Source organism: Antechinus flavipes, chromosome 3 (assembly GCF_016432865.1).
Source record: "Antechinus flavipes isolate AdamAnt ecotype Samford, QLD, Australia chromosome 3, AdamAnt_v2, whole genome shotgun sequence".
In the NCBI taxonomy this organism is placed as follows: Eukaryota; Metazoa; Chordata; class Mammalia; order Dasyuromorphia; family Dasyuridae; genus Antechinus; species Antechinus flavipes.
Genome location: NC_067400.1, coordinates 317,859,732 through 317,886,641, shown reverse-complemented (window position 1 = coordinate 317,886,641; position 26,910 = coordinate 317,859,732). Strand labels below are relative to the sequence as shown.

General features: G+C 35.3%; 1 protein-coding gene and 1 long non-coding RNA gene across 5 annotated transcripts in view; one reads left to right on the top strand and one right to left on the bottom strand.

The window, feature by feature from the left end:
* Positions 1 to 9,187, top strand: part of HSPBAP1 (HSPB1 associated protein 1) — a 54,772-nt gene extending 45,585 nt beyond the window's left edge. For all 4 annotated transcript variants that reach the window (XM_051985418.1, XM_051985417.1, XM_051985414.1 and 1 more), the window contains 2 exons: positions 6,597 to 6,707; positions 6,838 to 9,187. In XM_051985418.1, coding sequence (XP_051841378.1) covers positions 6,597 to 6,707; positions 6,838 to 7,386 — 660 coding nt within the window. In that variant the 3' untranslated portion in view covers positions 7,387 to 9,187. The remainder of the gene's footprint in view (positions 1 to 6,596; positions 6,708 to 6,837) is intronic.
* LOC127554146 (uncharacterized) lies at positions 928 to 6,587 on the bottom strand. Its single transcript, XR_007951905.1, has 2 exons — positions 6,126 to 6,587; positions 928 to 6,065 (listed from the first exon to the last, which is right to left on the bottom strand). It is a non-coding gene; the product is annotated as an uncharacterized LOC127554146 (long non-coding RNA).
* Positions 9,188 to 26,910: the final 17,723 nt, after the last annotated feature.

Here is a 26,910-nt window from a genome sequence, read left to right as displayed (position 1 = left end):
TCCAAGATTAATGACTATTTGGAGGCCTAACTGTTCAAACAGTGCAAAATGCATATAATATTGTATTATCATCAAACCTATATATCTTTTTCTAGTCTATTAAATTAGTAGTCAGGGAACCTAGATTCTATTTGGGCTTTATACAGACATGATGTGTATATGATTTTAAACAAGAATCATTCTCTGGGTTTCAATGTTCTCATCAGAAAAACTAGGGAGTTCAACTAGATAAGATCTTAAAAGGCCCTCCTCACTCCAAATCTATGTTCATACAATCCTAAGATTAACAAGTATGCTTTTCTGAAATAACATTCCTCTGATCTCCTTATCTAGAAACCCTTTCAAAAATTTAAAAAAAGAAAAAAGAAAAAACTTCATCTGATATCACCTGTTCTTAATGAAACCATGTTGGCATTTGATGATCATTGCTTCCCTTTCTAAATATTCCCAACATATTCTTTATATGAGATAAACAGGAAATAAACAACAAAGAAAAGACCCTAAAATTAAGAGAAATGAGGAAAGGCTTCTTGTATAAGGCACAATTTTAGCTGGGACTTAAAGGATTTCAGGGAAGCCAGGAGGTGGAAATAAGGAAAGAAAACCTCAGCATGGGGGACATACTCCAGCCAGAGAAAATGCCTAGATCCAAAAGATGTAAGGAGTTGCTTGAGGAACAGCAAAGAGACCTCTATCACTGGATCAAAGAGTTATGTGGGGCAAGAAAAAACAAGAGTGTGTAAGGTGTAAGAAAGCAGGAATGGTGGCAGGGAGAGTAAGTTGTTTTTTCCCCCCAATAGTATTTTGCTTTTCCAAATATATGCACAGAAAGTTTTCTGCATTAACCTTTGCAAAACCTTGTGTTGCATATTTTTCTCTCTCCTTCCTAAGACAGCAAGCAATCTTCTATTGGTTAAGCATGTGCAATTCTTTTAAATATATTTCTATATTCATGTTGTATAAGAAAAATCAGATCAGAAAAGAAAAAAAAAAACCCTAGAAAGAAAAAAACTACAGCAGTGTCTCTACTAGGTCTGTATCTCAAAGGGATCATAAAAAAGGGAAAAGGACCCACATGTGCAAAAATGTTTGTAGCAGCTCTTTTTATAGTGTCAAGGAACTGGAAATTGAGTGGATGCCCATCAGTTGGGAAGTGATTGAGTATGATATGGTATATGAATGTAATGGAATGTTATTGTTCTATAAGAAATGATGAGCAGGATGATTTCAGAGAGACCTGGAGAGACTTGCATGAATTGATGTTAAGTCAAGTGAGTATTACCAAGAGAACATTGTACACAGCAACAACAAGATTACATGATGATCAACTGTTATGGACATGGTTTTTTTCAATGTTGAGGTGATTCAGGCCAATTCCAAAAAATCTTGTGATAGAGAGAGCCATTTGCATCCAGAGAGAGGACTATGGGGACTAAATGTAGAACACAACATAGTGTTTTTATCTTTTATTGTTGTTTGGGGTTTTTTTCCTTTCTCATATTTTTTTCTTTTTTGATCTGATTTTTTTTTTGTGCAGCATGATAAATGTGGAAATATGTTTGGAAGAATTGCACGTGTTTAACCTATATTGGTTTACTATCTAGGAGAGGAGGAGGAAAGGAGGAAAAGGAGGGAGAAAAATTTGGAACACAGAGTTTTGCAAGGGTGAATGTTGAAAACTATCCTTACATGTATTTTGAAAATAAAAGGCTGTTAGGGGAAAAAAATTGAAAGCTGAAAATACCATGCTTTGATCCACATTTAGTCTCCATAGTTCGTGTAGGTCTAGGCTTTTCTGATTTAGCCATTCCCCAACTGAAAGGCATCCATCCAATTTCCTGTTCCTTGCCTCACTACAAAAAGAACTGCTGCAAGCATCCTTTTCCCTCTTTTATGATCTTTTTGGGACACAGACCTAGTTGTGAGACTACTGGATCAAAGGTCATGGACAGTTTCATACACATACATATGTACACACACACACATTATACCTTTGGGTATAATTCCAATTTGCTCTCCAGAATAGTTGGATCATTTTACAACTCCACCAGTAATGCATTAATGTCCCAGTTTTCTCACATCCCCTCTGACATTCTCAGAATTGTCTTAATTTGCATTTTCTGATCAATAGTGATTTAGAGCATTTTTTTCATATGATTAAAAAAGAGAGTAAGTTAAGAAGAACTTTAAATGTGAGAAGATTCTGTATTTTGATCCCTAGAGTGATATTATAGGAATTGCTGGAATTGGAGTGAGATGACAGACATGTATTTTAGAAATCAATTTGACAACTAAATGGAATGGGGAGAGACTTGAGGCAGATCCACCAACAGATTATTACAGCAATCTACTTAACCCTAATTGCCTCACGGTCTCCCTCCAAATTATATGCACATATAATATATAAAGATTGTTCTATTTCCTTGCCTTTTTATCTATTCTCTTCCTTTTGAATAAAAAGTATCTCCTTCTAAAAACTTATTTCTGTCATTTCTTTTACACTGTTCTCTCCACACTTTTCCCAAGATTTTCACAAGAAGTTTTCCTCTTTACACTAGTTTACGCTATTACTCATACTTTGTATATTTTTATGGAGACATAAGACCTTGGGTTTTATAGTTGGTTCTCTTCTTGGATATTGTCACTCATGAATCCTCTGGTACTCTTCGCTTCCCCACCTCCCATGTTGTACCTGCTAATCTTTGTGGTATCAGTCTTCTCAAATCTTTGTGATTTCTTGCTTTCTTGCTTACTCCATTTTAAAGCTCTCTTTAATTATATATCCTAGTCAAATCTACTTTTATTAGCCCTTGTTTAGCTGTGCTTCATCCCTAGCCCCCATAATTCCTATGTTCACAATAATGTTTCCGAACTTTAAATCTCATTCATAGCTGTATGTTAACAGCCAGCTATCCACTTTCCAAATCGCCGCCTTCTTAATTCATCTGCTTTTATTCAGTAGCTGAGCTGAACTTTAGTCTTCCAGATGAAATTTTTATGGCAGTGTGCCATCTTCTAAATGATGTGTTTTATTCATCCCGTTACCTACTCTTGTTTTCCATCTTCCTTTTTGTTTGGTGAGTTCCTCTGCATCTATATCTGTCTTATCAGATGAGTTACCATTTTCCTACATGATTATTTCTTGGAATACATAGATAGTTCTAAATTCCTCTCTATTGAGAGAACTTGACATTTATTAACTAATTCTAAATATTAACTAGTCCATTTTCCCTTCCTTCTCTACTTTATATTTTTCTGTATTCCAACCTCCTAACACAGGTGAAAATTTCTTTTTACCTTTTGACATCTTTTTTCTTAATTTTCTCCTTTGAAGGGTTTTTTCTGTCTCTCTTTCCCCATTCTGTGAATATTAATCTTATCACTTTCCATATCTAATCATTTGCAAGGTCTTGTCATTTCAGCCTCCACAAATGGGTCTGATCAGTACTACTTTCTTCACTCTAGGCTCTACCCTTGTCCCCTCTTTCCTGAATTTTTGCTTCTAATTGATCTCCTTGCCTTTAGTCTTTCCTTCCAGTAATCCATTCATCACACCATTGCCAAAATTATATTCCTGAATCCTACATCTGACTGTGTCAGCTCTCCTATTCAGAAAACCCTCTTGCTTTAATATCTTAAGGATAAAATACAAATTCCTCTTGACTTTTAAGCTCTTCACAATCTGATTACAATCTATTTTTCCATATTGATTTCAAATTACTCTTCCTCACACCTTCAGTGTCCTGGCAGATTGACCTAGCTGCTGTTCCCTGTGCACAACCTTCCATCTCTCAAGTCCACTTTTTCACAGCCTGCCTCAGTGGTGGAATCTTCCCTCCTTCCTCACTCCCACTTCTTGAAATCCCTGGCTTATTTCAAGGCACAGCTCAAGGACTACTTGCTGTTCACAAGGCTTTTGCTTACAGCCTTCCAGTTTTAAGTGCCTTCCAATCCCTTTCCGCTTACAGTGCATATCTTTTTTTTTTTTTTTTTTTAATCTATGTATGTCATGTCTCCCCCCAGTTTAACACCTGTGGCAAACAAGACATAAGGTGTAGATTTTGTGAGATGTACCTCACTTCATTTTGCCACAGATTTTCAGATGTGTCCCTCTGCTTCCCTGCACGCCAGGTTCTCTGTCCTTATAAGGGGATGAGTCTCAGCTGATTTCAGAGAAAATAAGACATGCATAGATAGTACCAGTGGACACAAGAATACAAGCATAAGATGGGATAACTCCAGTTATCTATAAATATTAGGTTAGATATTCTAACCTCATTTCACCTTCTCTTTCTACATAACCCCCTTTACTTCCCTGGACTTATAGGCTTTATGTCCTTTCTGAGGAAATGAAAGCATAATTTACTTAGAAATCAGAAACAGACAGATGAGAAGGACATAGGGTGGTGTCCTTTTATGAAGTTGATTTTAACTTCCCTGGCTTCTAGATTTTATGTAATTGTTATGAGAAAAAAGTTTTTTTTTTTTTTTTTTCATGTTAAGCTAAATCCTTGTGACTTTCAGTCTAGTTGAATAATCAGTTCATTTTTAGAATCTCTTTGCTATGTATTTTCTGAAGTTTTAAAAATGTATTCCTAAAGTCTAGAGTTTGCTCACTATACTCTTTCCTACCTATTAAAAAAATAAAATTGACCCTTTCTCTCCAACTTCCTGTTCACATCACCAACCACTTCTTTTTTCTCAAGAATTATAGAATGTTGCCTTATCTACCTTCTGAACAGGAAGATGTATTGCTTCTGTCAAAGAGGAGTCAGGGGTGGGACTTCTCTTAGGCCAAGCTGAAGCTGAGTCTTCTTGGTATGACTGAAGCCCGCCCATCCAGGGATTGAGAAAAGACCTCAAGGATGGGCCAGAAACTTCAGAGAAGTTATTTTTAAAAACCAGATTTAGTAATTGGGGGGATGGGTACTAGGTGAAGGATCCAAAGGGATGAGGCAATATTTGTTTTTGGTTTTTTGCAGATATATATATATATATATATATATTTAATAGCTTTTTATTTAAAAGTTATATGTATGGGTAATTTTACAGCATTGACAATTGCCAAACCTTTTGTTCCAATTTTTCCCCTCCTTCCCCCTACCCCCTCCCCTAGATGGCAGGATGACCAGTAGATGTTAAATATATTAAAGTATAAATTAGACACACAATAAATATACATGACCAAACCATTATTTTGGATGAGAGTCCAAACTTAGTATCAGGTTTAGCCTGAGGCTCAAATTTATCCTGAAAGTTCCAGAACCTTGGAACTGAATTACCAAAGATATTTTAAATTCACTCCCATGTTTTACATATGCATTCACTGGCAAAATGGAGCAACTATTAATTAATATAGGAAGACTAGTTATAAGACAGATTTGTAGGGAAACTTTCCTGGAATCCTGCAGAGGTGAAATAGGGATAACAGTTTGTTGATATTTTTTTCTTTTCTTGATTCTTTCTTGGTTACATTTTGTTGAAGTGACAAAATTATGCAGTATCTTTTCCTTTTCTCAATTTTAAACGTGTAATACTTATATATTTTAACTTTTATATTTTAAAATAAGTTTTATTTGATGCCTTTTGCTTTTACATCATCATCATTTCAAGATATATACCTTACTACCAGAAAATGAGCCCTACCTCTTATTAAAGTTGTAACAGTTAAGCAATATCTTCATAATGACTTTTTGATAATGTAGACATTTTCACTTGTAATCTCCCTCTTTTTTTTTTTTTTTTTTTTTACCAAAAGGAGACATATCTCTTTAATTCTCCTCTAATAATGGACCAAAATTGACCATAATTATTCAGCATTTAGTTAATATTCTTGGAGAATGAGAGTGTCTATTTTCAACCCATCAAAGTAGTAATATGAATATCTTGCATTTATATAATGCTTTTAAAGTTTGCAAAGTGCTTTATAAATATTATCTCATTTGATTCTCACAATAGCCATGGGAGGTAAGTGTTATTATCTCTATTTCACATTTGAGGAAACTAAAGCAGAGTTTGTTAAGAGACTTGTCCAGAGTCACATAGCTATATTGAACTCATGTCTTCTTGACTCCAGGTGCGGGTCCACTAAGCCACCCAACTGCCTTTCTAGATGGAGTGAGGACATTGACTTTGTTCCCTCTGCCATTTTCATCCCTCACTATCTTCAGTATTGTATTCAAAAGTTTGTAAAAAGGACTACATTTCATTTCCTTTATTTATCCCAAATATAAAAAGACGGCACTATGAGATTTTGTTGTGAAAATGTGTTACCCCCATGCTTGGTGTATTTTAGAACCATCTAAAGCTCTTCAGCATGTCAAAATGAAAAAAGACTGAAAAAATCTGAAATAAGTTAGATAAAACTAAAGTGTTCTGGGCTAATTTGTATATAGATGCTTCTGCAAGGAATATGCTAACTAAATACATCAAAAATGTCTACTTCTCATGGATGAGCCAGGGTGTTCTAAGAATACCATGTGTCATTGACAAGATACCAGTAAAATTGCAAAGAAGATTAGACACATTTTCTCCAGTATTAGTCATGGTTCACAGTATCATTTCTTAAAAAAGCATTTTTTTCCCTTTGTCCATAGGAGGAGGATCACCAAGCTCGAGTAGAAGAGGCCATCACCCGAATGCTAGTGTGTGCCATAAAAGCTGCAGAAGATCCCACTAATACCAAAACTTGGTTAAACCCTACAGAAGTAGGGAATCTCTTATTTTCATTGTATCAGTTGATAATTTATTGGGAAGATAGCTTCAGGTGAAGCTATTCATTTTGTAGGAGAATAACATAAATCTACATCTTTTAAAAAAACCTTTCCTTTTCTTTAGGTAGAGGGAACATCTCATGAAATCAATTGTCAGTACTTAAATGGAGCCCTTTCTGCTTATTTGGAACACAATAAAATAGCAGAAAGATTAACACCTACAGAGTTCCAAAAAAATGGTGAACACAGAGTGGAGACATCCTTGAAAAAAAGGAAGTTGGATGCACACATCAGAGCAAAGAAGAAAAAATCATCTTCTCATAAATTAGCTACAGGTACAGCTAAGCCCGAGAAGATTCCCTTTGGCCTGGATCTAATTCCAGTATTACCCAGTCTTCAAGATGAATCTTCAGAAAGAGGAATAGTTGAGAGTGATGTTAAAGACCTTGTCAAGGAAAATGAGGGACAGCTGGGGAAATTAAATTCTGCAGAAGAGCAATTAGTAATGAATAAAGCTGAGACACCACTTGCAGATAGCATTGTTTCTGATAGCACCACATGCCCTTCTCAACCACTCATCTCTACAGATGACTTTCTAGATTGTTTGGTGAATCCAAAAGTAATCGGTCTGGTAGCACAACTTTTGTTACAGAAAAGAACTTGTAACTTCTAAGTATAATTTTTTTTTAAATTTAAGTGATACTACATTAAAAGATATTTTTCCTTTCTTAAAATATATTTTAAAGTAACTTATTAGCTTTTGCCTTGTCATTTAGGGTAAGTGGGTGTGAGAATTAGCAAATGAAATATGCTACAGTATTTCCATACAGTGATGGTTCAAAATTAATGATGAAACTGGCGTTTATTTCATTTATTTATTTATTTATTTTTGCTGTATTGATTGCTCTTTCCTCCCATGGCATTCAGGGTGCTGTGCTAAAATTACTTTATTGGGGCAGCAAAGGTGGCACGTAGATAGAATACCAACCCTGGAGTCAAGAGGATCTAAATTCAGATCCAGTCTCAGATACTTGACACTTACTGTATGATCCTGGGCAAATTACTTATTCCCAATTGCCTCAGAAAAAGGTAATAAAATTATTTTATCTGTGCCTCTTTTTAATGAAGTAGTGGTATAGAATAGGTAAGATGGAAAAATTGAGTCAGAAAAAGACAATGATAATCAACAGAACAACTGCACTTTAGATCTTAATCCTGTAGGACAATAGAATTTTAGATCTGCAAGGTTTTTGTAGATTAAAGAACCTCATAGAATTTACTCAATTCCACGTGGCTGATAAATGATTAAATTTGTGGCAGGACTTGAAATTCCTGCTTCTTCATCTAGTATGAAACCATGCCATCTGCTTAGAATTTGCTTGGCACCTCAGCCATAAAGAGAAGAGAACTTCACCTCACTAATACACAGACTTGTATTGTATCTGTACCAATGACATATCCAGAAAGTAAACATAGCTGAAGCAACTCTACCAGGGAGTATGATCAGAAATTCAGCTCCATTAGGGCCTACTCCCTTGTCTCTGCCTCATAACAGTGTGAAGAAATATCCTTTGCTCTAGTCCTCTCAAGAGCTTTTTGATTTTAAAATCTTAAAAGCTAGATTCTCATTAATCCTGGTGTCTGAATTCACCTTTGAACAAAGTTCTCTAATCCTTTTGTCCCTTCCCACTTCACTTGGACCTCTTTCTGATTGCCATGACTAGCAGTAATAGAGATTTAGAAATAGAAGCTTCCTAATAGAGCAGCTCCCCAACTCCACAGAATGGAATGCATGACTTAATGAGAGCATCAAATTCCACTCCAATGGTAACACGGAGGAAAAAATGTCAGGAAATTTTAGAAGGGTCTCCATTACCTATAGATAACAAGATTGGACCAGATAATCTAAATATTGTGGTTTTATGATTCAACTTTTTAAATTAGCACATGTAGGTTTTATATATATGAATAAGAAAATCACCATGTCGTGTATAATTTGATGTTAGATTCTTAAGTGCAGTTATGCCCAACCCTGACTCACTAATACCTCCAGATACTCCTAATTATCCAAGAGCTATCATAATTTTAAAAGAAAATTGTTGTCTGTGAGGAAAATTGCCATATTAGAAGTCTGAAAGGCATGGGTTGAGATTCCAATCCAGTTGCCTACTATCTGTATAATCTTGGACAAGTCACCCTGGGCCTTAACTTCCTCAAATATAAAATGATAAATTTTTAAAAATCACTAAAATAACTCATTTAGGCTAAACACTTTAAAAGACATGGCATTCAAAATCCATTTAATATGATTTTTAAAAAAATTTTTTTAGCTCAAAGAGCTAATATTTGCAATGGAAAAACACTAATTTTTTGGGGAGGGGGAAGGAGAGAGAGTTCTGTATGTAACTTCAAATCTCCATTTTGTAGCACTTGATGTCCTTAAGTATTTAATAAATCCCAAGCATTAATATGGACCTTGCCTATGCTTCCTCTTTACCTCTGGATTTTCAAATGTATTACAGTGGTCCCCTTTCCTGACATTGCTAATTTCCCATCCTCAACACAAGACCCCTTCCCTAAAAGATAAAAGAGAAAAATTACTTAAATAAATCTAGTCAAGCAAAACGTTCACATAGTAACCATATTCAAAAATGTATTGTCTCCAACATGCTTATAGGTGAATATTCTGGAGATATGGTTAGGGTTCGTAAGTCTTTTCAGAGTGGTTTTTCTTTATGATGTTGCTAACCTTGTGCAAATTATTCCGATTTTGTCAAGTCAATTCTAACTACCCAGGAAAAGTCTGAAATAATCTGTCCTTGTCATTTCTTATGATATAATCACATTCTGTTACATTAATATTAACAGATACTTTTGTAATATACATTATAGTAATGTAATTATAGTTCAGTCATTTCCCCATTATCTAAGAAGGAATCTAAACCAACCCCTTAAATTTTTAGCTTTTTTTTTCTCCTTGACCCTGATCCTTTCCTTCACTCTCCTCCTCCCTTTTTATATCCCTCATTCTGGATCAAGAAGTTTGTTTTTCTTGTGACTATTCTCTTTGGATAGTACCTTAACCCATACCTTGCCCTATCCCTGTACTTTTCTTTGTTGAGTTTAATATATTTGTGTATTCAACCCTTGTCAGTGAAGTTCATGTAATGGCCACTTTTTCCCCTCCTTTATCTGTATTTTCTTCTTACATATCCTAATTATGAGAAATTGAACATTCCATTTCCTTCTTCCTCCTCGTTACATGTGTGTTTATCCCCCGGAAGCCTTCACACTAAATACAAGGGAAAAGCAAGTATATCCTGTTTTTCCTCATTATTTGGTGTCATGCCAGAAGTGTGACCTTAAACAATAAGACAAAAGTACAAATTAAAGGCAATGAAAGAGGAAACAAAATTATCCATATTTGCAGGTTATATTAATGGATTCACTTGAAGTAGTGTGGTACGATGGAAAGATTATTACTGACTCTGCCGTTTGAATACCTGGGTTCAAATCCTATATCTGATGTTTTCTTGTGTGACCTTGAACAAATCTCTGAACCTCTGTAAAGCAATTATCAGTCAACATTTTATTAAGTACCTAATAGATGCCAAGCAACTAAGCTCTGAGGTTATAAAAAAGCAACACAGTCCCTGTGCTCAAGCTCACAGCAAAGAAATATGGACAAACAATTTATAGACAGGAAAAATGGAAAAGAGGGAAAGCAGAATTATGAGGGGATAGGAAAAGCTTCCTGTGATAGGTGGGATTTTATTTGGGACTTAAAGGAGACCAAGCAGTCAAAGATGAGAGGGAGGAGCGTTCAGGCATAAGGGACAGCCAGAGAGAAAGACAAAGAGCTAGAATAGCCAAAGGACCAGGATCACTGTGGAGGGGCAGCAGGGAGGGAGAGGTAAGGTGCGACAAAAGTGAGAGGGAGAGAGGTTCTGAAGAACTTTGAATGCCAGAGTCTTAACATTTTACCTGTGTGGTAATAAGGAGCTTAAGAGATTTATTGAAAGGGTGGAGCAACAGTGTGTTTAGGAAAATCACTTTTATGACCAAAGGGAGGATGGACTGGGGCGGGGGAACAACTTGAAGTAGGCAAGCCCATCAGCAGACTCACCATAGTCCAGTCTTGAGGTGATGAGGGCCTGAATTATAGTAGGTACAGTGTCAGGAGAGAAGGCCTATTCCAGAGATGATGCACAGGTGACAGCCCTGGGCAGCAGATTGACTCCTAGATTTTGAGCTTGTGGAATGGGGGGCAAAACATATACATGTGAATAGGAGAGAGAGAGGGAGAAGAAACCAAAGTAGAAAAGAGAACGGCAAAGATACTGCTTCTTATAAATAAGCTATGTGTTTGTATAGATTTTTCTTTAATAAAAAAGTTGTCAAAGCTTCAAAACAGAAATAAAAGATAACTGACCTGCCTGATCATAGATTAAGGAAAGACAGTGTAATTTAGGGCATAGGTCTTTGAATCTGGAAACCTTGGGTTCAAGTCCAGTCCAGTGCCTGCCTCAAAGCAGGAGCTTCATAACAATTTATCATTTGGAGAACTGAAGTCTGTGTCCCAAAACTGATGACTGACACCTTCCCTTCCTTCCCAGGCAACATGCAAATGTCTTTGAAGTTGCAAATACACATTTGTAGTATGGGTTTCTTCACCAGAAGTTCCCAGTCCTTTTGTCTTTTTAAGCCTATCTGACTCTTCAAACCCATTGGTAAAGATACTGAAGTGGTTTGCCATTTCCTTCTCCAGCTCATTTTACAAATGAGGATAGTGCTGCAAACAGGACTCAGGGTCACACAGCTAGGAAGTGTCTGAGGCCGGGTTTGAACTCAAGAAGATTCTTCCTAACTTCAGGCCTGGTTCTCTAACTACTGTACCACCTAGCTGCCCATCTAGAAGTCCCCTATACTAATAAAATCACAGGTATGGACAAAGAAAAATTTAAATACATATTTAAAGCTGGAAGGAACTGTGCAATCCAACCTTATTTTGACAGGTAAGTAATTTGAGGCCCAGAGAGGTAAAAATAACTTGCCATCATCATCACGTAGGTAGTAATTGGCAGAGCTGGGATTCAATCCAAGAGTTTTGATTTAAAATTTAATTCTTTTTCTCCACTGCTATACTATGATCCTACTTAAAATTTAATTTTTTTTTTAAATGACAAACCACTTTTTCTGCAAAGTTTTTATAAATTTTGACTGGCATCTGAAGTCCACTGTGATGAATCAGAATTTTATTTGCAGTTATAGATCATAGATCTTGGACTCACCTTTTTTTTTGCAGAGCATTCAGATTGGTTAATGGAACTGTAAGATTTGCAGTCCAACTCTTTACTTCTGAATACAATTAAAAAAGAACCACATTCTGAAGGGGAATATGAATTCCATTTTTGAATTTTCAGGTAAACTTTTTAATGACAAATTTACATACAAAATTAAAACTAATTTTAAGAATTGCTAAACATTAAAAATGACTAGCTATATAAAACAAAATTTGTAATGTGAACAATTTTCTTTGGTCACATATTATAATAGCTCTTTATAAAGGTCTTTCCATACAAAACTCTATGATGGGGAAATGAGCTCAGAAAGAGAGGGTCAGTGATTTCCCTGAAGTGATCAAATTCAGTTATTTTAAAACTACAACCAGATTTTTCATGATCTCATTTAGGATTTTCTTGATAGGTCCTGGAGTGGTTTGCCATTTACAACTCATTTTATAGACAAGGAAACAGGCAAACAGGATTGTGACTTAACCTAGGTCACACTTATTAGTGTCTGAAGCTAAATTTGAACTGAGAAAGATGAGTCTTCCTTGATTCCAGTCCTGGCACCCTATCATTTTCCCACCTACTTGCCCTTATGATATACAACAAAAATTGTTTATTTGAATAGTAATTACACAACAATTGAGAATGAATGTCCTGCATTACAAAGAACACAAATGTCCTCAAAGAAGAACCATTTAAAGACCCTCTCTTCCTGTTCTATTTTGCAGAGATTAGGGATCTATAGATATAGTACATTATTTTCAGACTTTTGTATGGCTTGGTTGTTTCTTACTGACTTTTCTTTCTCTTCTCTCTCTTTTTTTTAGAAATATTATTTATTATATGGGATTACTTTCTGGGAGGGAAGAGAAAAAATGCTGGAAGAGATTCTGGTAGCGTAAAAACTCAAAATTTCTTTTGGATAGAAATCAAACCTCAAAATCCATTTGCATAATTCTTCATTGATGGAGATTAGTTAAGGTTCCATGTTTTTGTGAGGGGCAATGTTGGCAAGAATTTGGGAATGAAAGTAGATTCAATCATATGTTTTTCAACTTTTGGAGAGGAGACATGGAGTCCTCGACATGATTCAGATCTCTGAAGAAAGAGAAAGAGACTCTGGGAAGAAGTCAACATGTAGAGGTGCCATCACTTTTGATCATGTTCATATCCCCATATTGGTACACTAGAGACTGAAGAATTTTTCTCTACGTGAGATTTGAGATTCTCTTGATTGAACTGAGTTGTCTTGTTGCCAGTGGGAGTACATCCCTTTTAATTCTGATTTGCTTTTGACTGGGATAAGTGTATTTCGATATATATTCACTAGCATTTGTGTTACTCAACAAGCGTTGATGATTGATATTGGAGTCAAGCTTGGGACACTTCATCCCATCAAAAGATAACAATCAGGAACTCACTTTGAATCTTTAGATGGGACAATGGATAGACTAAAAGAAGGAGGATTTGTGTTAATTGTAGACTCATACTCTTAGTAGTTGTGTGATCCTGGGCAAGTCACTTAACCTTGTGCCTCAGTTTCCTCATCTGTAAAATGAGCTGGAAATGGCAAACCTTCCTACTATCTTTGCCAAGAAACCTCCAAATGGGGTCGTGAAGTCAGATACTACTGTAGTAACTCAACAACAATATTAAAATGTGAACGTTTACTCGCTTAGAACACTTCAGAAGAGAGAAACAAGAAACCCAGCACCTACTAAGCAAGAACAGTGAAAACAGGAAAGCTGTTAAATAGTTCTACCCCAAAAAGCTGCTACTCAATTGCTCCCAGGCTATTTTATCCTTTAGCAGTAACCTTCCCAGCAGTGTATCAAGGTCTAGAATATCTCCTCAACCCCTTTCTTCCTCCTTCCCAACTAAATTTGACTTATTCTGTGCTTTGAGGCATTGACCTAGGGAGGCCAGAATTGTTCTTTGTGACTCCAAGTAATGAGACTCCACAAAATAGTTGTATAACATCACCAAATGTGAGAAAATTGACTGTAGGAGGGCTGTCAAAGATTGCTCAGAAGAAGTAATGGTCCTCAAATATCCCTGTGTAGGTTGTCAGACCTGTTCTCAAAGCATTTTATAATCTCTACCTCCATCTCCTACCTTATCTAACAGCCATCACCTATTGCTCTCCCAATGCCTTTGATTACTTCAACTTGACAGCCCAGCTCAAATCCTGCCTTTCCTAGAAAAACTAAGACTATTATAGTACGTATCAATTTTCCCTTTTTTGAATTCCTTTAAAAAAAACTTTTTAGCATTTTTAAAATTAAAAAGTCATTTATTTTTCCTCCTTCCTTGCATTGAATAATTTTTAAAAACTAATAAAGCAATGAAAGGAAAACATGAAAGAAAAAGAAATCTTTTGCAACAGTTAAGTATAGTGAAGCAAAATAAAATCTCATTTTGGTCTTGTCCAAAAATGTATATCTCATTCTTTGTTTTAAATCCATCACTTCTTTGGCAAGAATTTTGGCTACACACTCCATTTTCTGTCCTCTGGAATTGTGGTTTGTCATTGCACTTATCAGAGTTCTAAAGTCTTTCAATTTTTTCTTCATAATGCTGTCCTTGTAAAGATTGTTTTTCTGGTTTTGCTCATTTAATTTTGTCTTTTTCTCCAAAATTTATTTTACTTGAAGAAACAGAATAAGCAAAAAGAGAAACAGAAAAGCAATACAAAACAAAATAGAACATTTTCATATGCCCAGCAGAATATCAGGGAGGATTCAAAATATATAATCAACAAATACCAATTTAAGAAAGTACATATAGTAGTAGAAAAAATCCAGATCTATTGTTATAAGTTGTTTCACATTCTGTTCTATTTTCTCATTCTTTATAATCTGTTTTACTTCTTGGTCTCTCATACCTTCACTGGCTTTCTCTTGCCCGATTCTAATTTTCAAAGAGTTATTTTCATCTTTGAGACTCTGTACCTCCTTTTCTGATTAACTTTTTTATAATCTTGTTTTCCTTGAATTTAAAATTTTTCTTCTCTAGTTTTCCCTCAATGTCTTTCATTTGATTTTTGAATTCTTTTTTGAACATGTTCTATAAATTCTGTCTGGTCAGGGAGCCATTTCACATTACTTTCTGGGGTAGAAACCTTTTTTTTTTTCCTTTCTTTTTTTTTTTTTTTTTTAAACTAAATTGTCCTCCTTTGAAGATGAACCCTGATCTTCCCTGTTCCCATAATATTTCAATGGTGGAGTTCCTTGCCCATTCGTTTTTTAAAATAAAAGGTATTAATGTAAGCACCTCTAATTGTGGGGTGGGGAGATGGTGCCTCAAACTTCCCCTTCAGCTCTCCACTCTGACCAGAAACCCCAAACCAAGAGCAACACATTCTTGCATATGCCCACAGCCAGCACTGCTCCTGCCCCACTGCTTCTGTACTCAACAGATGCTGGTTTCTTCTCCCCAGGGCCACATCTCAGCACAGCTGGGCCCAGCATTCTCAATCAGTCAAGGTTCCCTCAGGCTTCCCAGACTCAAATCCCAACTTGATAAACAGTCCAGCAGGTGAAAGTGTCTGAGGTTCCTCTTGAGGCTCTAGACATACCCAGCCAGCCCCAGGGTTGCCCATGGAGCTAGCTTAGAGGTGTTTGCACTTCAGACAGGTTTATCCTGGTCTGGGGTCTTTAGTTCTTTTCAGGTTATACCTAGAGGACCCCTGTTCTGCCCCAAGTCTTCTTGATTTTTCATCACTCTATGTTCACCCTGAGGCACAAATTTGTTCTTTTTGTGGGGGAAATGGGCAGAGCTTGAAATTTACCCACCTACTTTGCCATCTTCCCAGAATCCTCTCTTCTGCTCATTTAATTTTAAGTCAGTTCACAGAAGTCTTCCCACTTTTTCTAAAAATGTCAGTTTCATAATTTCTTATAGCACAGTAATATTCCCTTATATTCATTTTCCCCTTGAATTTCTATAGCTCCTAAGAGTATATATAACTCAATGTTGTACTTTATCTTATAGTCTTATGTTGTCCCCTAGTGGCTTCATTTTTGTTGATCCTATCTCCCTGTCAAGACTCTATTTTAAAATTTCTTTGGTAAAGATTTAGGAGGGTGCTGAGCAGCTGCTAGACCTCAGGTAGCCTTATCTAACTAGTCTAACCCTTGCTGATGTCTCATTTTAATTAATTTCCATAGTTAGTCAAAAAGCACTTATTAAATGCTTACAATGTGACAGACACAATGCTGGGGATAAAAAAGAAGAAGAAAAAAAAGATGATCCTTGTCCTCAAGAAATTTATGTTTTGATGGAAGAAGACAGCCACATAAAAAGGGAACTAAGAAGAGTGGGGAAGGAGGAGTCATAAGAATGAGGGTTATATCTTCTGGGATACCTCCACAAAAATACAAGTTTTGGGAAGAAGTCACTAATGAGGGGAGAAACCCCCCCCCCCAAAATAGATTCAAGAGGTAACAGGCATTATGGCTTTCTGTTGCTATTACATAAAAAGATGTGGCCTGGGCTTGTAATTTTATTGATATAATACTTCTAGGTGAAGAAATTCTGCCAGTTCAATTCAGAATTTTCTCTAAAATTTACAAGTCTTAGCTATTTACCCAGAGCACTGTATGACTTGTATAGAATCACACAGCCAAGATATGTACAGGGTGGTACTTGAACCCATCTTTCTGACTCAGAGGCAAACCTGTGTACCAAGATATAGTTGCTCTATGTAGTTTATCAAAACTAGAAATCACTTAAAATTTTTTTACTAATTATTTTAAGTATGTTATCTTATTTCCATGAAGTGTGTAAGTCATGATTCATAGTTTGAAATAATTCAAAGAGATTCTCTTAAAGTCACAAAAGAGTTTATTTATTCCATAGTTGTCAGACTAGCCTCTAAAAGAGGTCTAGAAAATTAGAAAATAGTTCATGTAGACTTTACATGCTGAAAATGTGGGACTTAGCTAGCAGCCTACAAGGTTGTAAGTTATAAAGGAGAGAAGAAGGAAGCTGGATGTCTTTTAGCAAGGTGCTATCAATCGGGCAGGATTTTTTTTTTTTTTTTTTTTTTTTTGCAAAGGACAAATAAGGAGCAACAAAAAAGGGGTTTTATTGCTCCACATTCATTAGCTACATATGCAGTTTTGAGTAGACCCTTGGCTTTGACCCATTATCTCCCATTTTCTTTGGGGGAGAGAAAATTCTAGGAATCCATCATCCATAGGTAGATTATAAATTACTTGAGAGCAGAAACCAAGTCTTATCCTTATTTTGTAGTAGTAATAGTGAGAGGCAGAATGGGACAGTGGATTCAAAGCCAGCCTCAGAATCAAGAAAGACCCAGATTTAAATTTTAGCACTCATGTATATTGGCTATGTGACCCCAGACAAGAAACAACCTTTGTCCCAGCTTCTTCATCTGTCAAATTGAGATAATAGCAACACCTAATTTCCAGGGTTGTTTTAAAGCTCAAATTGTAGGGGACATGATGGACCTGATCCTGAGTTAGGCTAGTTTATGAAAATTACTAATGTAGACATTTAAAAAAATCACTAACAGTATGTTTAGACTTGCTGGAGCCACAGAAGAAACACTTGCTCTGTAAACTGTTCTTTGAACCCAGATAACCAAATTGCTGTTTTGATTCACTCTTGTTTTTAACAGACCCTTTGGCTAAACTACAGCCTGAAAAAGATTCTGTTTTTAGCAGCTTTAGTATCCCTAATACAGGTTAGAGCCAAAATTTTGGTGTAAATATTTTTCCCCCCAACCCTAACTGCCAATTAGTTACCCGAGCTGTTTGATTTAAGCTTTGACTTAAAGAGAACTCTTTTGGAAAATGACATCCACATCTAGAGAGAGAATTGTAGAAACTGAATGTAGATCAAGGTATCTCGTTTTCACCTTTTTTGTTTGTTTGTTTTTTGTTTTTTTTTCCTTGTAGTTTTTCCTTTTTGTTCTGATTTTCCTTTCCCAATATCAGATTGCTTGCTGTCTCAGGCAGAGGGGAGGTAACAGAGAGAGGGAAAAAACTCAGAATCTTACAAATCTTAGAAAGATGAATGTTGAAAATTATTTTTACACATAACTGGAAAAACAAAATACTATTGAAATTTGGAGAAAAAAAGAATTCTGTGTGAATGTTCTTCCTCTGACTCTGAACCAACTGAACCTTACTTTGATGATTCTAGAGAAGAGAGTGATACTGATGACTTTGCCCAACTCTGTCTCAATCCAATTCACTGGTAAGTCAAGATATCATTCTCATGATATAATTGGGTCTCTTCAAAAATGAAAGACATTCTTCAACAACAACAACAAATCAGGATCTCATAGCTAGAAAGTGCCTAAACTGTGACTCAAATTCAGAACTCACTTCAAATCCGAAACTTGTTTACTAGAATCTAGACTATGTATTTCTTCTCCAGATCTAAAGATAGTCAATTATTATAGATTAATTGCTCAGTCATTCATTCAACAGGCATTTATTAAGTGTCTACTATATGCAAGTAAAAACAGTTTTGACAGTGGATAAAAAGTCTGCTTTGAAGCCAGGGAGATGTAGGCTCAAGTCCTGTTTCTGACACAAATTTGGGCAAGTTACTTTGGAGTCTATCAACTCTTTAAGACTCTGAGGTATAGAGAAGGTGCTAATGTGAGTCATCAGGAGTGCCTACATCAGTGAAGTCAGAGATCCAATTGGTTTGCCCCTACAAAGCACACTGGGTATAGACTATATATATAGATATAGGATATATCTATATATATCCTCCACACAAATTGAAGTATGTTTCCTTAAAGCTTTATGAGTCCCTAAATTTTATCCTATGGGATCACAGATCTAGAGCTATAAGAGACCTCAAATCATTTCTTTTCTTGGTAAAGCAGCTCAGGTCCATGGAGATTAAGTGACTTACTTGTGATGGGATTTTCACCTAGGACATATAGTGTAAGGGTTACTCCCGAACTGGATATTTTTTTATGTATATCCTCATGGATTCATCCAGATGTAGTACATAGGAAGCCATGAAAAGACTCTCTATAGTTTCCTTTTCACCATCCTTTTCCAAAGAGTTTGATTCTGCCAGGAGGAAAAGGAAGAGCTTGAGTAGAGAAGTTGGCCCTCTGATCTTCTCAAGATGATGAGTTTCCTGGTGATGAACTTTTCCTGGGGGTATATAATGGTGATGAAGTTGAATCCAAGGAGTACAATTGTTGGGGAAATACTTTTGTTAGAAAGCTGATTAAGATCAGTTCGTTATTAATGGGCAACCATTCTAAAAACCTAGATCCTAAGGGTTACTCCTAAAAACCTGAGATCTTCTTGGGAACTCAACCTGAGAAAGTGAATAAGATTGGAGGAATGACCCTGATGAGTCCTGGGAGTCTAGATGGGTATTAGCAGAGAAAGCCTGAAACACTGAGAAGGTTATAATAATCCTTGAGGCAAGCAAGTAAGAGCTAGGATAGGAACACCTCAATCTAAAGTGGTCTTTTATTCTTTTTGTTTGTTTTGTTTTGTTTTGTTTTTATTGGGGGGAAAGGGGCTTTTATTCTTAAGTAGACCTTTTGCTCAAATGGACTTTTGGTTACAGGTGGAGGTCTCTGGAAATCCCACCCTTATTGTATGCAATCAGAAATCCATATTATGATATCAAACCCCCAAGGTTATATTTTCCTTATTAAAGATCTGCTCCTACTGTAGATCCTTGCTTACTTCCCTATGAATTTAACTTGCTAGTCAATTTGAATGGTGCCTTTATGTCATAGCTAATTCATTTTGGAGTTAGTCTGCTAACTTCTCATAGAATTTAACGCGCCCTTAGCAGCATAATAAAATCTTTACCCTTCGATTTGAAGGTCTATGTCTACAAATTCTTTTGAGACAATTTTCAACAATGGTCCATAACCTTAATATACTTTTGGGGTATTATTCCATACCCCATCATTTTGGTGAATAAGATTATTTTGGTGGCCTGAGTACACCCTGAAATATCAATGGTCCCAAAAGGGTGTATCTGTATAAAGTAGTACTTGGCGCTCTCTAAAAAATGAAATCTTTATAAATGGAATAGCTTAACAAGACTCAATACCAAAATAGTGGCTTAGTGGTCAATAAGCCAGAAGATAGCAACTGTGGACCAAGAGGCATCATGTTGTAATGGAAAGACTGTAGGTCATTTTGCATGATTTCACATAAATAATCAATATTAAATTGCTTGCCTTCTCAATGGGTGAGAAAGAACTTTGAAAGAAGGAGAAATTTAATGTAAAATTTAATTTAAAAATGCTTATGTGTACTTGAGAAATATTCATGAAATAAATAAAAATATAGTTGTTAGTTTTTTTAAAAGGAAAGACTAGTCTGGAATTAGAAAAGCTGGGTTTAAATCCTTTGATGTTTATCATCTGTGTGACCTTAGCCTCTTTGAGGGTCAGGTTTCTCATCTGTAAAATGAAGGGGATTGGAACTTTCCTTCTTAATAAACTCCAGTGATTTCCTAGTGACTATAGTTTTGAATATTATTTTGCTTTTATTTCAGACTTTTAAAATCTCTACTTTTGTGTATTTTATTATAAAAATACAGTAGTATGCACATATAACTTGTAAATAATATTCAAAAAGTTTTTACTGATAGAACATGGAGACTAGACACTATTATACTAGAAAGTAACAGTGACAAATGGAAGAATCTAGAAAGTAATCAGTGCTTTCAATATGAAACTATATAGAATGAATTTTTCACTCTATATAAAAACGTTCCCTAAAATTCCTACACAGAATTGTTAAGTTCAATTAGCCATGTCAGGGAATAGAGAAGATTGGGATAGTAAGTGGTTAATTGTGGGAATTGAGTGAACCACAGACTATCTTGTGACTCAATTCTGGAGCTACTCCAGAAAAGTTCAGTTACTTTTCTATTCAATTATAGGTCTAGGTCAATTTCTGTTCAGTGAGAAAAGTTTATTTCTTTTTGGAATTATTTGAACCCAGCTCTATGGCTGGGAAGCTGGATTACCTTTCCCTACTTCTTACAGACCCTTAACTAACAACCTAAGTGATGGTGAGCAGAAATCCAGTCAGATCCAAATATTGATGCAAAAAATTTTTTTATAATTATATATCTCAAGCAACCCATATGTCTTATTTGAAAACTGAACTGAACTGAAAATCCTGTACTAATCAATCTGCTGTTCTTTCCATATTATTTTTATTATATATAGACTCTTGGTGGGAGTTGAATATCTCTTTTTCTGATTTCAGGAAATTGTACCTGTTTACGCTCTCCCTTCCAACTTGGGAAGTCCCCAATTTTTCCTCCCATTAGAAATCAAATCACTGAATTGGTAACAGCAAAAATTTAATTCAAGATCATTGACAGAAGGGAGAAAGCAAAAAATACCAATGATTAGGCTGTACAGGAAAGAGACAGGATACCTTCTCTGGTGGGGAACAGCAGATATTCATCTGAGTACAACAAAGAGTAGAAGCAACTGAGAATAGATAGGCATTAGTTGGAGGAGCCAAAAGATATTAATAATTCTGTAGAAATGGAAGATTAAGTTCTATTTTCAAAGTGTGATCCCTGGTCCCATATATTCCTTTTATGTATATTCCTCCATGCTGTTGTTATGGCCATATGTTACACACATAATTATGGTTCAAATATGCTCTCCATGCCTGTCCCATACTCTTTCCAGGTAGTAGCTGGATATTTATGGAAGAGTGACATCCAGGTTTAAGGGAAGATTGTTTTGCCCTTATGGTGGCAGAGTAGATATAAAGTCCTGGACCAGGAATCAGGAGGAACTGAGTTCAAATCCAGTCTCAGACATTAACTAGCTGTGTGACTCTGGGCAAGTCACTTAATCTTTGTTTGCCTTAGTTTCCTCAACTATAAAATAGGGATAATAGCATCTCTCTCCTAGGGTTGTTGTGAGAGTTTGTACAACACTTTGCATAGTGCCTGGCAGATAGCAGGTGCTCTATAGATGGCTGATTCCATACTTTCTATTTCCTTCCCTCTATTTTATTAAATATCTTTGTTTTGAACCAAATGCAGTCTTGGAAGCAATGTTTTGGAGAGGATTTTAAACCTCAAATTAATTTGAGTTTGGGGGGACTCATGAGGGAGGGGATGTGGTATGTTTGTGTGTTATATTATTTTGCGTACAAAAAGGTACAAATGCTTTCTGGAAATCTGAATCATCTGGGAGTATCTGAGATATAGCCACTATAATCTTGAGTCATCTTAATTGTGGCTCTGCAGTGGTCTGTCAGGGCATCTGTTAACAGCCTTATTAAGGAAAAGATTTTCATAGTCATTTTCCAAAAGGCCAAAGAATCCCCATAACCTTTCTCTTCAGGAGAGAAAATAATCACACTGGTGGACACAAACATCTTAGTTTTTGAAGGTGATTTGAATATAGCCTTAGCTGAAGATTATAAATGAGGGACTTTAGGAAGAAGAAAGAACTTCTTGAAAGAGCAAACAGGAAGTGCTTTTAGCCTACTTTTAATCCTTCAAGATGAAAGTTATTCATTTTACAATCCTAAATTTTATTCTGGGCCTGCCATTTCCAGATCATTTTTATCCTGAGCAAGTCTTTCTTTCCTTATCTGTAAAATGAAAGAGCTGAGTCCCTTTCAAGTTTCATTTCAGTTCTAAATCTATATTTCTCTGATCTTCATTTTAGTTGAATTTTCCTTTTTTGATAGATTATTATTTCTTTTTCTCTCTCAATAAAATGTATTATTGTGAGATAGAGAAATGGGTGTGTACACACACACACACACACACACACACACACACATATAAAAATAACAATTTTTAGCATTTCCTGAAATATTAATACCCTCCTTATACTATATTTGCTTCCTGAGTCTGGGAAGGAGTTTCCTCACTTATGAGTTACTGATACTAATGAAATCATGAGTCTAGTCCCAATCCATATACCAAAGACCCAGTACCAAGGACATTTTTCCTTATAAAAACAAACAATTTACAAAGGGATTGTTATAAGCAGCCCAAAAGTGTTCCTTTTTTAGTGAGAAAGTTAACCTAAATTATATCTAAGATCCCATCTTTCTATCTTCCTGAATCTAAGGGAATGTGTGCTTGATGTGCGTCAGATAAATATTTACAATTCCAAGCCAGCAGGGACAATTTCAGAGACAAGTCACCATTATTCTCATACTGGGTAGTTTAGAAATGTGTATACTGTCACTAAAGACTGTCAATGGAATCTCATTTTCCCTATTTTTTTTTAATTCAATTTTATTTTCAATTATGAATTATCTTCCCCTTTTGCTCTCCTATTCATTGACAAGAAAAACAAAAACTATTACAAATATGTATATTCATACAAGATAAAGTCCTGCATTAACCAGGTCAAAGGAAGAAAGAAAAGAAAATATGTTTCATTTTGCAATCTGAGTCCATCAATTCTCTATTTGAAAGTGAATAACATGTTTTATCATGAACCCTTTGGAATTGTGATTGGTTGTTGTATTAATCAATTTTAAAAATTCTTTTGATTCTGTTCATTTTATCTTGTATCAGTTCATACAAGTCTTCCTAGGTTTTTCAGAAATCATCCCCTTCATTATTTCTTACAGCATAATAGTATCTATTACATTCTTATACTATAACTATAATTTATAACTATAACATTCCCCAATTGATAAACATCTCCTCAATTTCCAATTCTTTGCTCCCACAAAAAGAAGTATACATACACATATATAAATATATACACACAAATACATACATGTACACATATTTTTGAGTGTATATGTATATATATACACACACATATAAATACAAACACTGTACCTTTGCCATTTTTGTTATTGTCTTTGGGACACAGATTTAGTAAAGGCATTGGTAGTTCAAAGGGATACACATTTTAATAGCCCTGTAGATAAAGTTCCAAATTATTCTCCAGAATGATTAGACCAACTCACAACTCTATCAACAGTAAATAGAGTATTTGCCATCTTTTCTATCCTGTTGGCCAATCAGATAGGTGTAATTATAGTGATTTTTAGAGCATTTTAAATATGACTGTTGACATTGCATTTCTTCTTCTGAAAACTGTCTATTCATGTTTGTTAACTGTTTTGTTGATTGTCTAGACTTAAAAAAAGTGATGAAAATGTTAATAATGAAGATTAATTTTATAAGTGAATTATGGTTACAGATTGTTAAAAATTTGCCTGCATACTCCTGGATATGCTAAGTGAAGTCCTGGGTTACATTCAACTGCTTATATTGCTTCAGAATCCATAAAATTAAACAGAAAAATTAAGACATGTCCTTGTGTATATGCCCTAAGTGGACTCAAGAGCTGGCAGCAAGATTGTCTAATGTGAAATACTGCAAACTTTAAAAGCTTACTTTGATTTCTGTGATTTCATTGGTGCAGGGAGCTATTCATGAGGTACTTCCTCTACCAAATGCAGATTGATCCCTTCTCTAAAAATTGTATATATTTAAATGGCTTTACAAAATATCTTAAGCAGGGATGACAAGGTAAATGGTAGTGATCTTCAAGTGTTTCAAGAACAAAGAATAGAGGTAACACTAATATGGAAAAGGGGTTAATTGAGATTCAATATAAAGAAAGATCTTTCTCCCAATATAGAAGAGGCTACCATTGTGACATAGTTATAAGACTGTGTTGTGTAGTTGTAAAATAAGTTTGTGTAATGGGAAGAGCACTGGACTTGGATTCAGGAAGCTCTGAGTTCAAATCTTGCCTTGATCATTTATTGACTGTGTAAGTCACCCAATTTCTTTGACCCTTAATTTCCTCATCTATAAAATAGGAGAACACCTAACTTCCAGGGTTGTAATTATCAAGGGAGATAAAACCTTTAGAGTGCATTGTAAACCTTAAAGTGCCATATAAATGCTACTTGTTATTTTTAGTGAGACCATGAGAGTTCCAATGTCCATGTTTTGGGATATTACAGTGGGGATTCCTCCATCAGCTCTAGATGACTTCCTTCCCAATTTGAGAGTCTGTACATTATTCATTTTGCCTGGGTTGCCAAGTTTTATTTCTCCCAATAGTTAAATTTCAAATTGTTTTAGGTGTGCAAGAGAAGCAATCTCTCTCTTAAAAAGAACTGCTTTTCTCATTCCAGTGTGGTCTCAATGTGTTCCAAGAGCAATCCTTACATTGTTCTACCACCTCTATCTACTCTCTTCTCTTTCTTTACTCATCATTTTATATATAGTATGATTCCATAGGGAAAGAAGACAAACTGGGATTCCCAGAGCTATATCTTTTGCCTTTCATAGTTTTATTTCAGTTTTATTTCTTTAAGTAAAAAGAAAACTATCTTCATTTTTCTCTAATTCATGTCCACTTTTTCTAATTTAATCCCCCATGACTTCAGCCTTTGATTATCTCACAGAAAGCATATCTTAAAACCAAAAACAATGTAGTGGGAAAGGACTAATTTTAACCGCAAGGATGAATACATTGGATGTGTACATGAATACGAGGATGAACACAAGGATGAATAAAGTAATACCTAATGTTTCCTGCCTTTGGTTAACTCGCAAGAAATACACACACACACACACACACACACACACACACACACACACTACACATAAAGACAATTTTTTGATATTTTTATTTTCAAAATACATGAAAAGATAGTTTTCAACTTTCACCCTTGCAAGACCTTTTGTTCCAAATTTTTTCTCCCTTCCCCATCCCCTCCCCTAGACAATAGGTAATCCAAATAGGTTAAACATGGGCAATTTGTTTAAATATATTTCTATATTTATCATGCTGCACAAGTAAAATCAAATCACAAAGGGAAGAAAAATGAGAAAAAAGCAAGAAAACAATACAAAAAGGTAAAAATACTATGTTGCAATCCACTTTCAGTCCCCATATTCCCTCTTTGGATGCAGATGGCTTTCTCCATCACAAATCTATTGGAATAGATCTAAATAACCTTATTGTTGAAAAGAGCCAAAACCATCACAGTTGATCATCACATAATCTTAACAATGTTCTCTTGGTTCTTTCTACTCACTCAGCATCAGTTCATGTAAATCTGTCCGGGCCTTTTTGAAATCATCTTGCTGATTGTTTCTTATAGAACAATAATATTCCATTACATTCATATACCATAACTTATTTAGCCATTCCCATACTGATGGATATCCACTCAGTTTTCAGTTCTTTGCCACTGTAAAAATGGCTGCTATGAACATTTTTGTACATGTACCTTTCCCTTTTTTAAATGATCTCTTTGTGATACAGATTTAGTAGAAATACTGCTGGATCAAGGGATATGCACAGTTTATAGCCCTTTGGGCATAGTTCCCTGCTATAAAGACTTTTTAATATTCAATTTTAAAAAATTTTGAGTTCCAATTTTTTTTCCTCTCTACCATAACTCTTCCTTCTCTAAAATGGCAAGCAATTTAATTTATATATATGGAAACATGTAAAACATTTTCACATTAATCATGTTGTGAAAGAAGAAACAGAGCAAAAGAAAAAAAAAACATGAAAAAATAAATTTAAAATAGTATTTTCAATCTGCATTCAGACTCCATCAATTCTTTCTCTGGATTTGGATAGGGTTTTTCATCATGAGTCCTTGGGATTGTTTGATCGTGGTATTGCTAAGAATAATTAAATGATTCACAAATGCAATATTGTTTTTACTGCTTTTACTATGTACAGTGTTTTCCTGGTGCTGGTCACTTCAATTTGCATCAGTTTGTGTAAATCCAGATTTTTCTGAGATCATTCTGCTTATCATTTTTATATTACAATAGTATTCTATTACATTCATATACCACAACTTGTTTAGACATTCCCCAGTCGATGGGGATTCTTGAATGTCCAATTCTTTGCTATCATATAAAGAGCTGCTATAAATATTTTT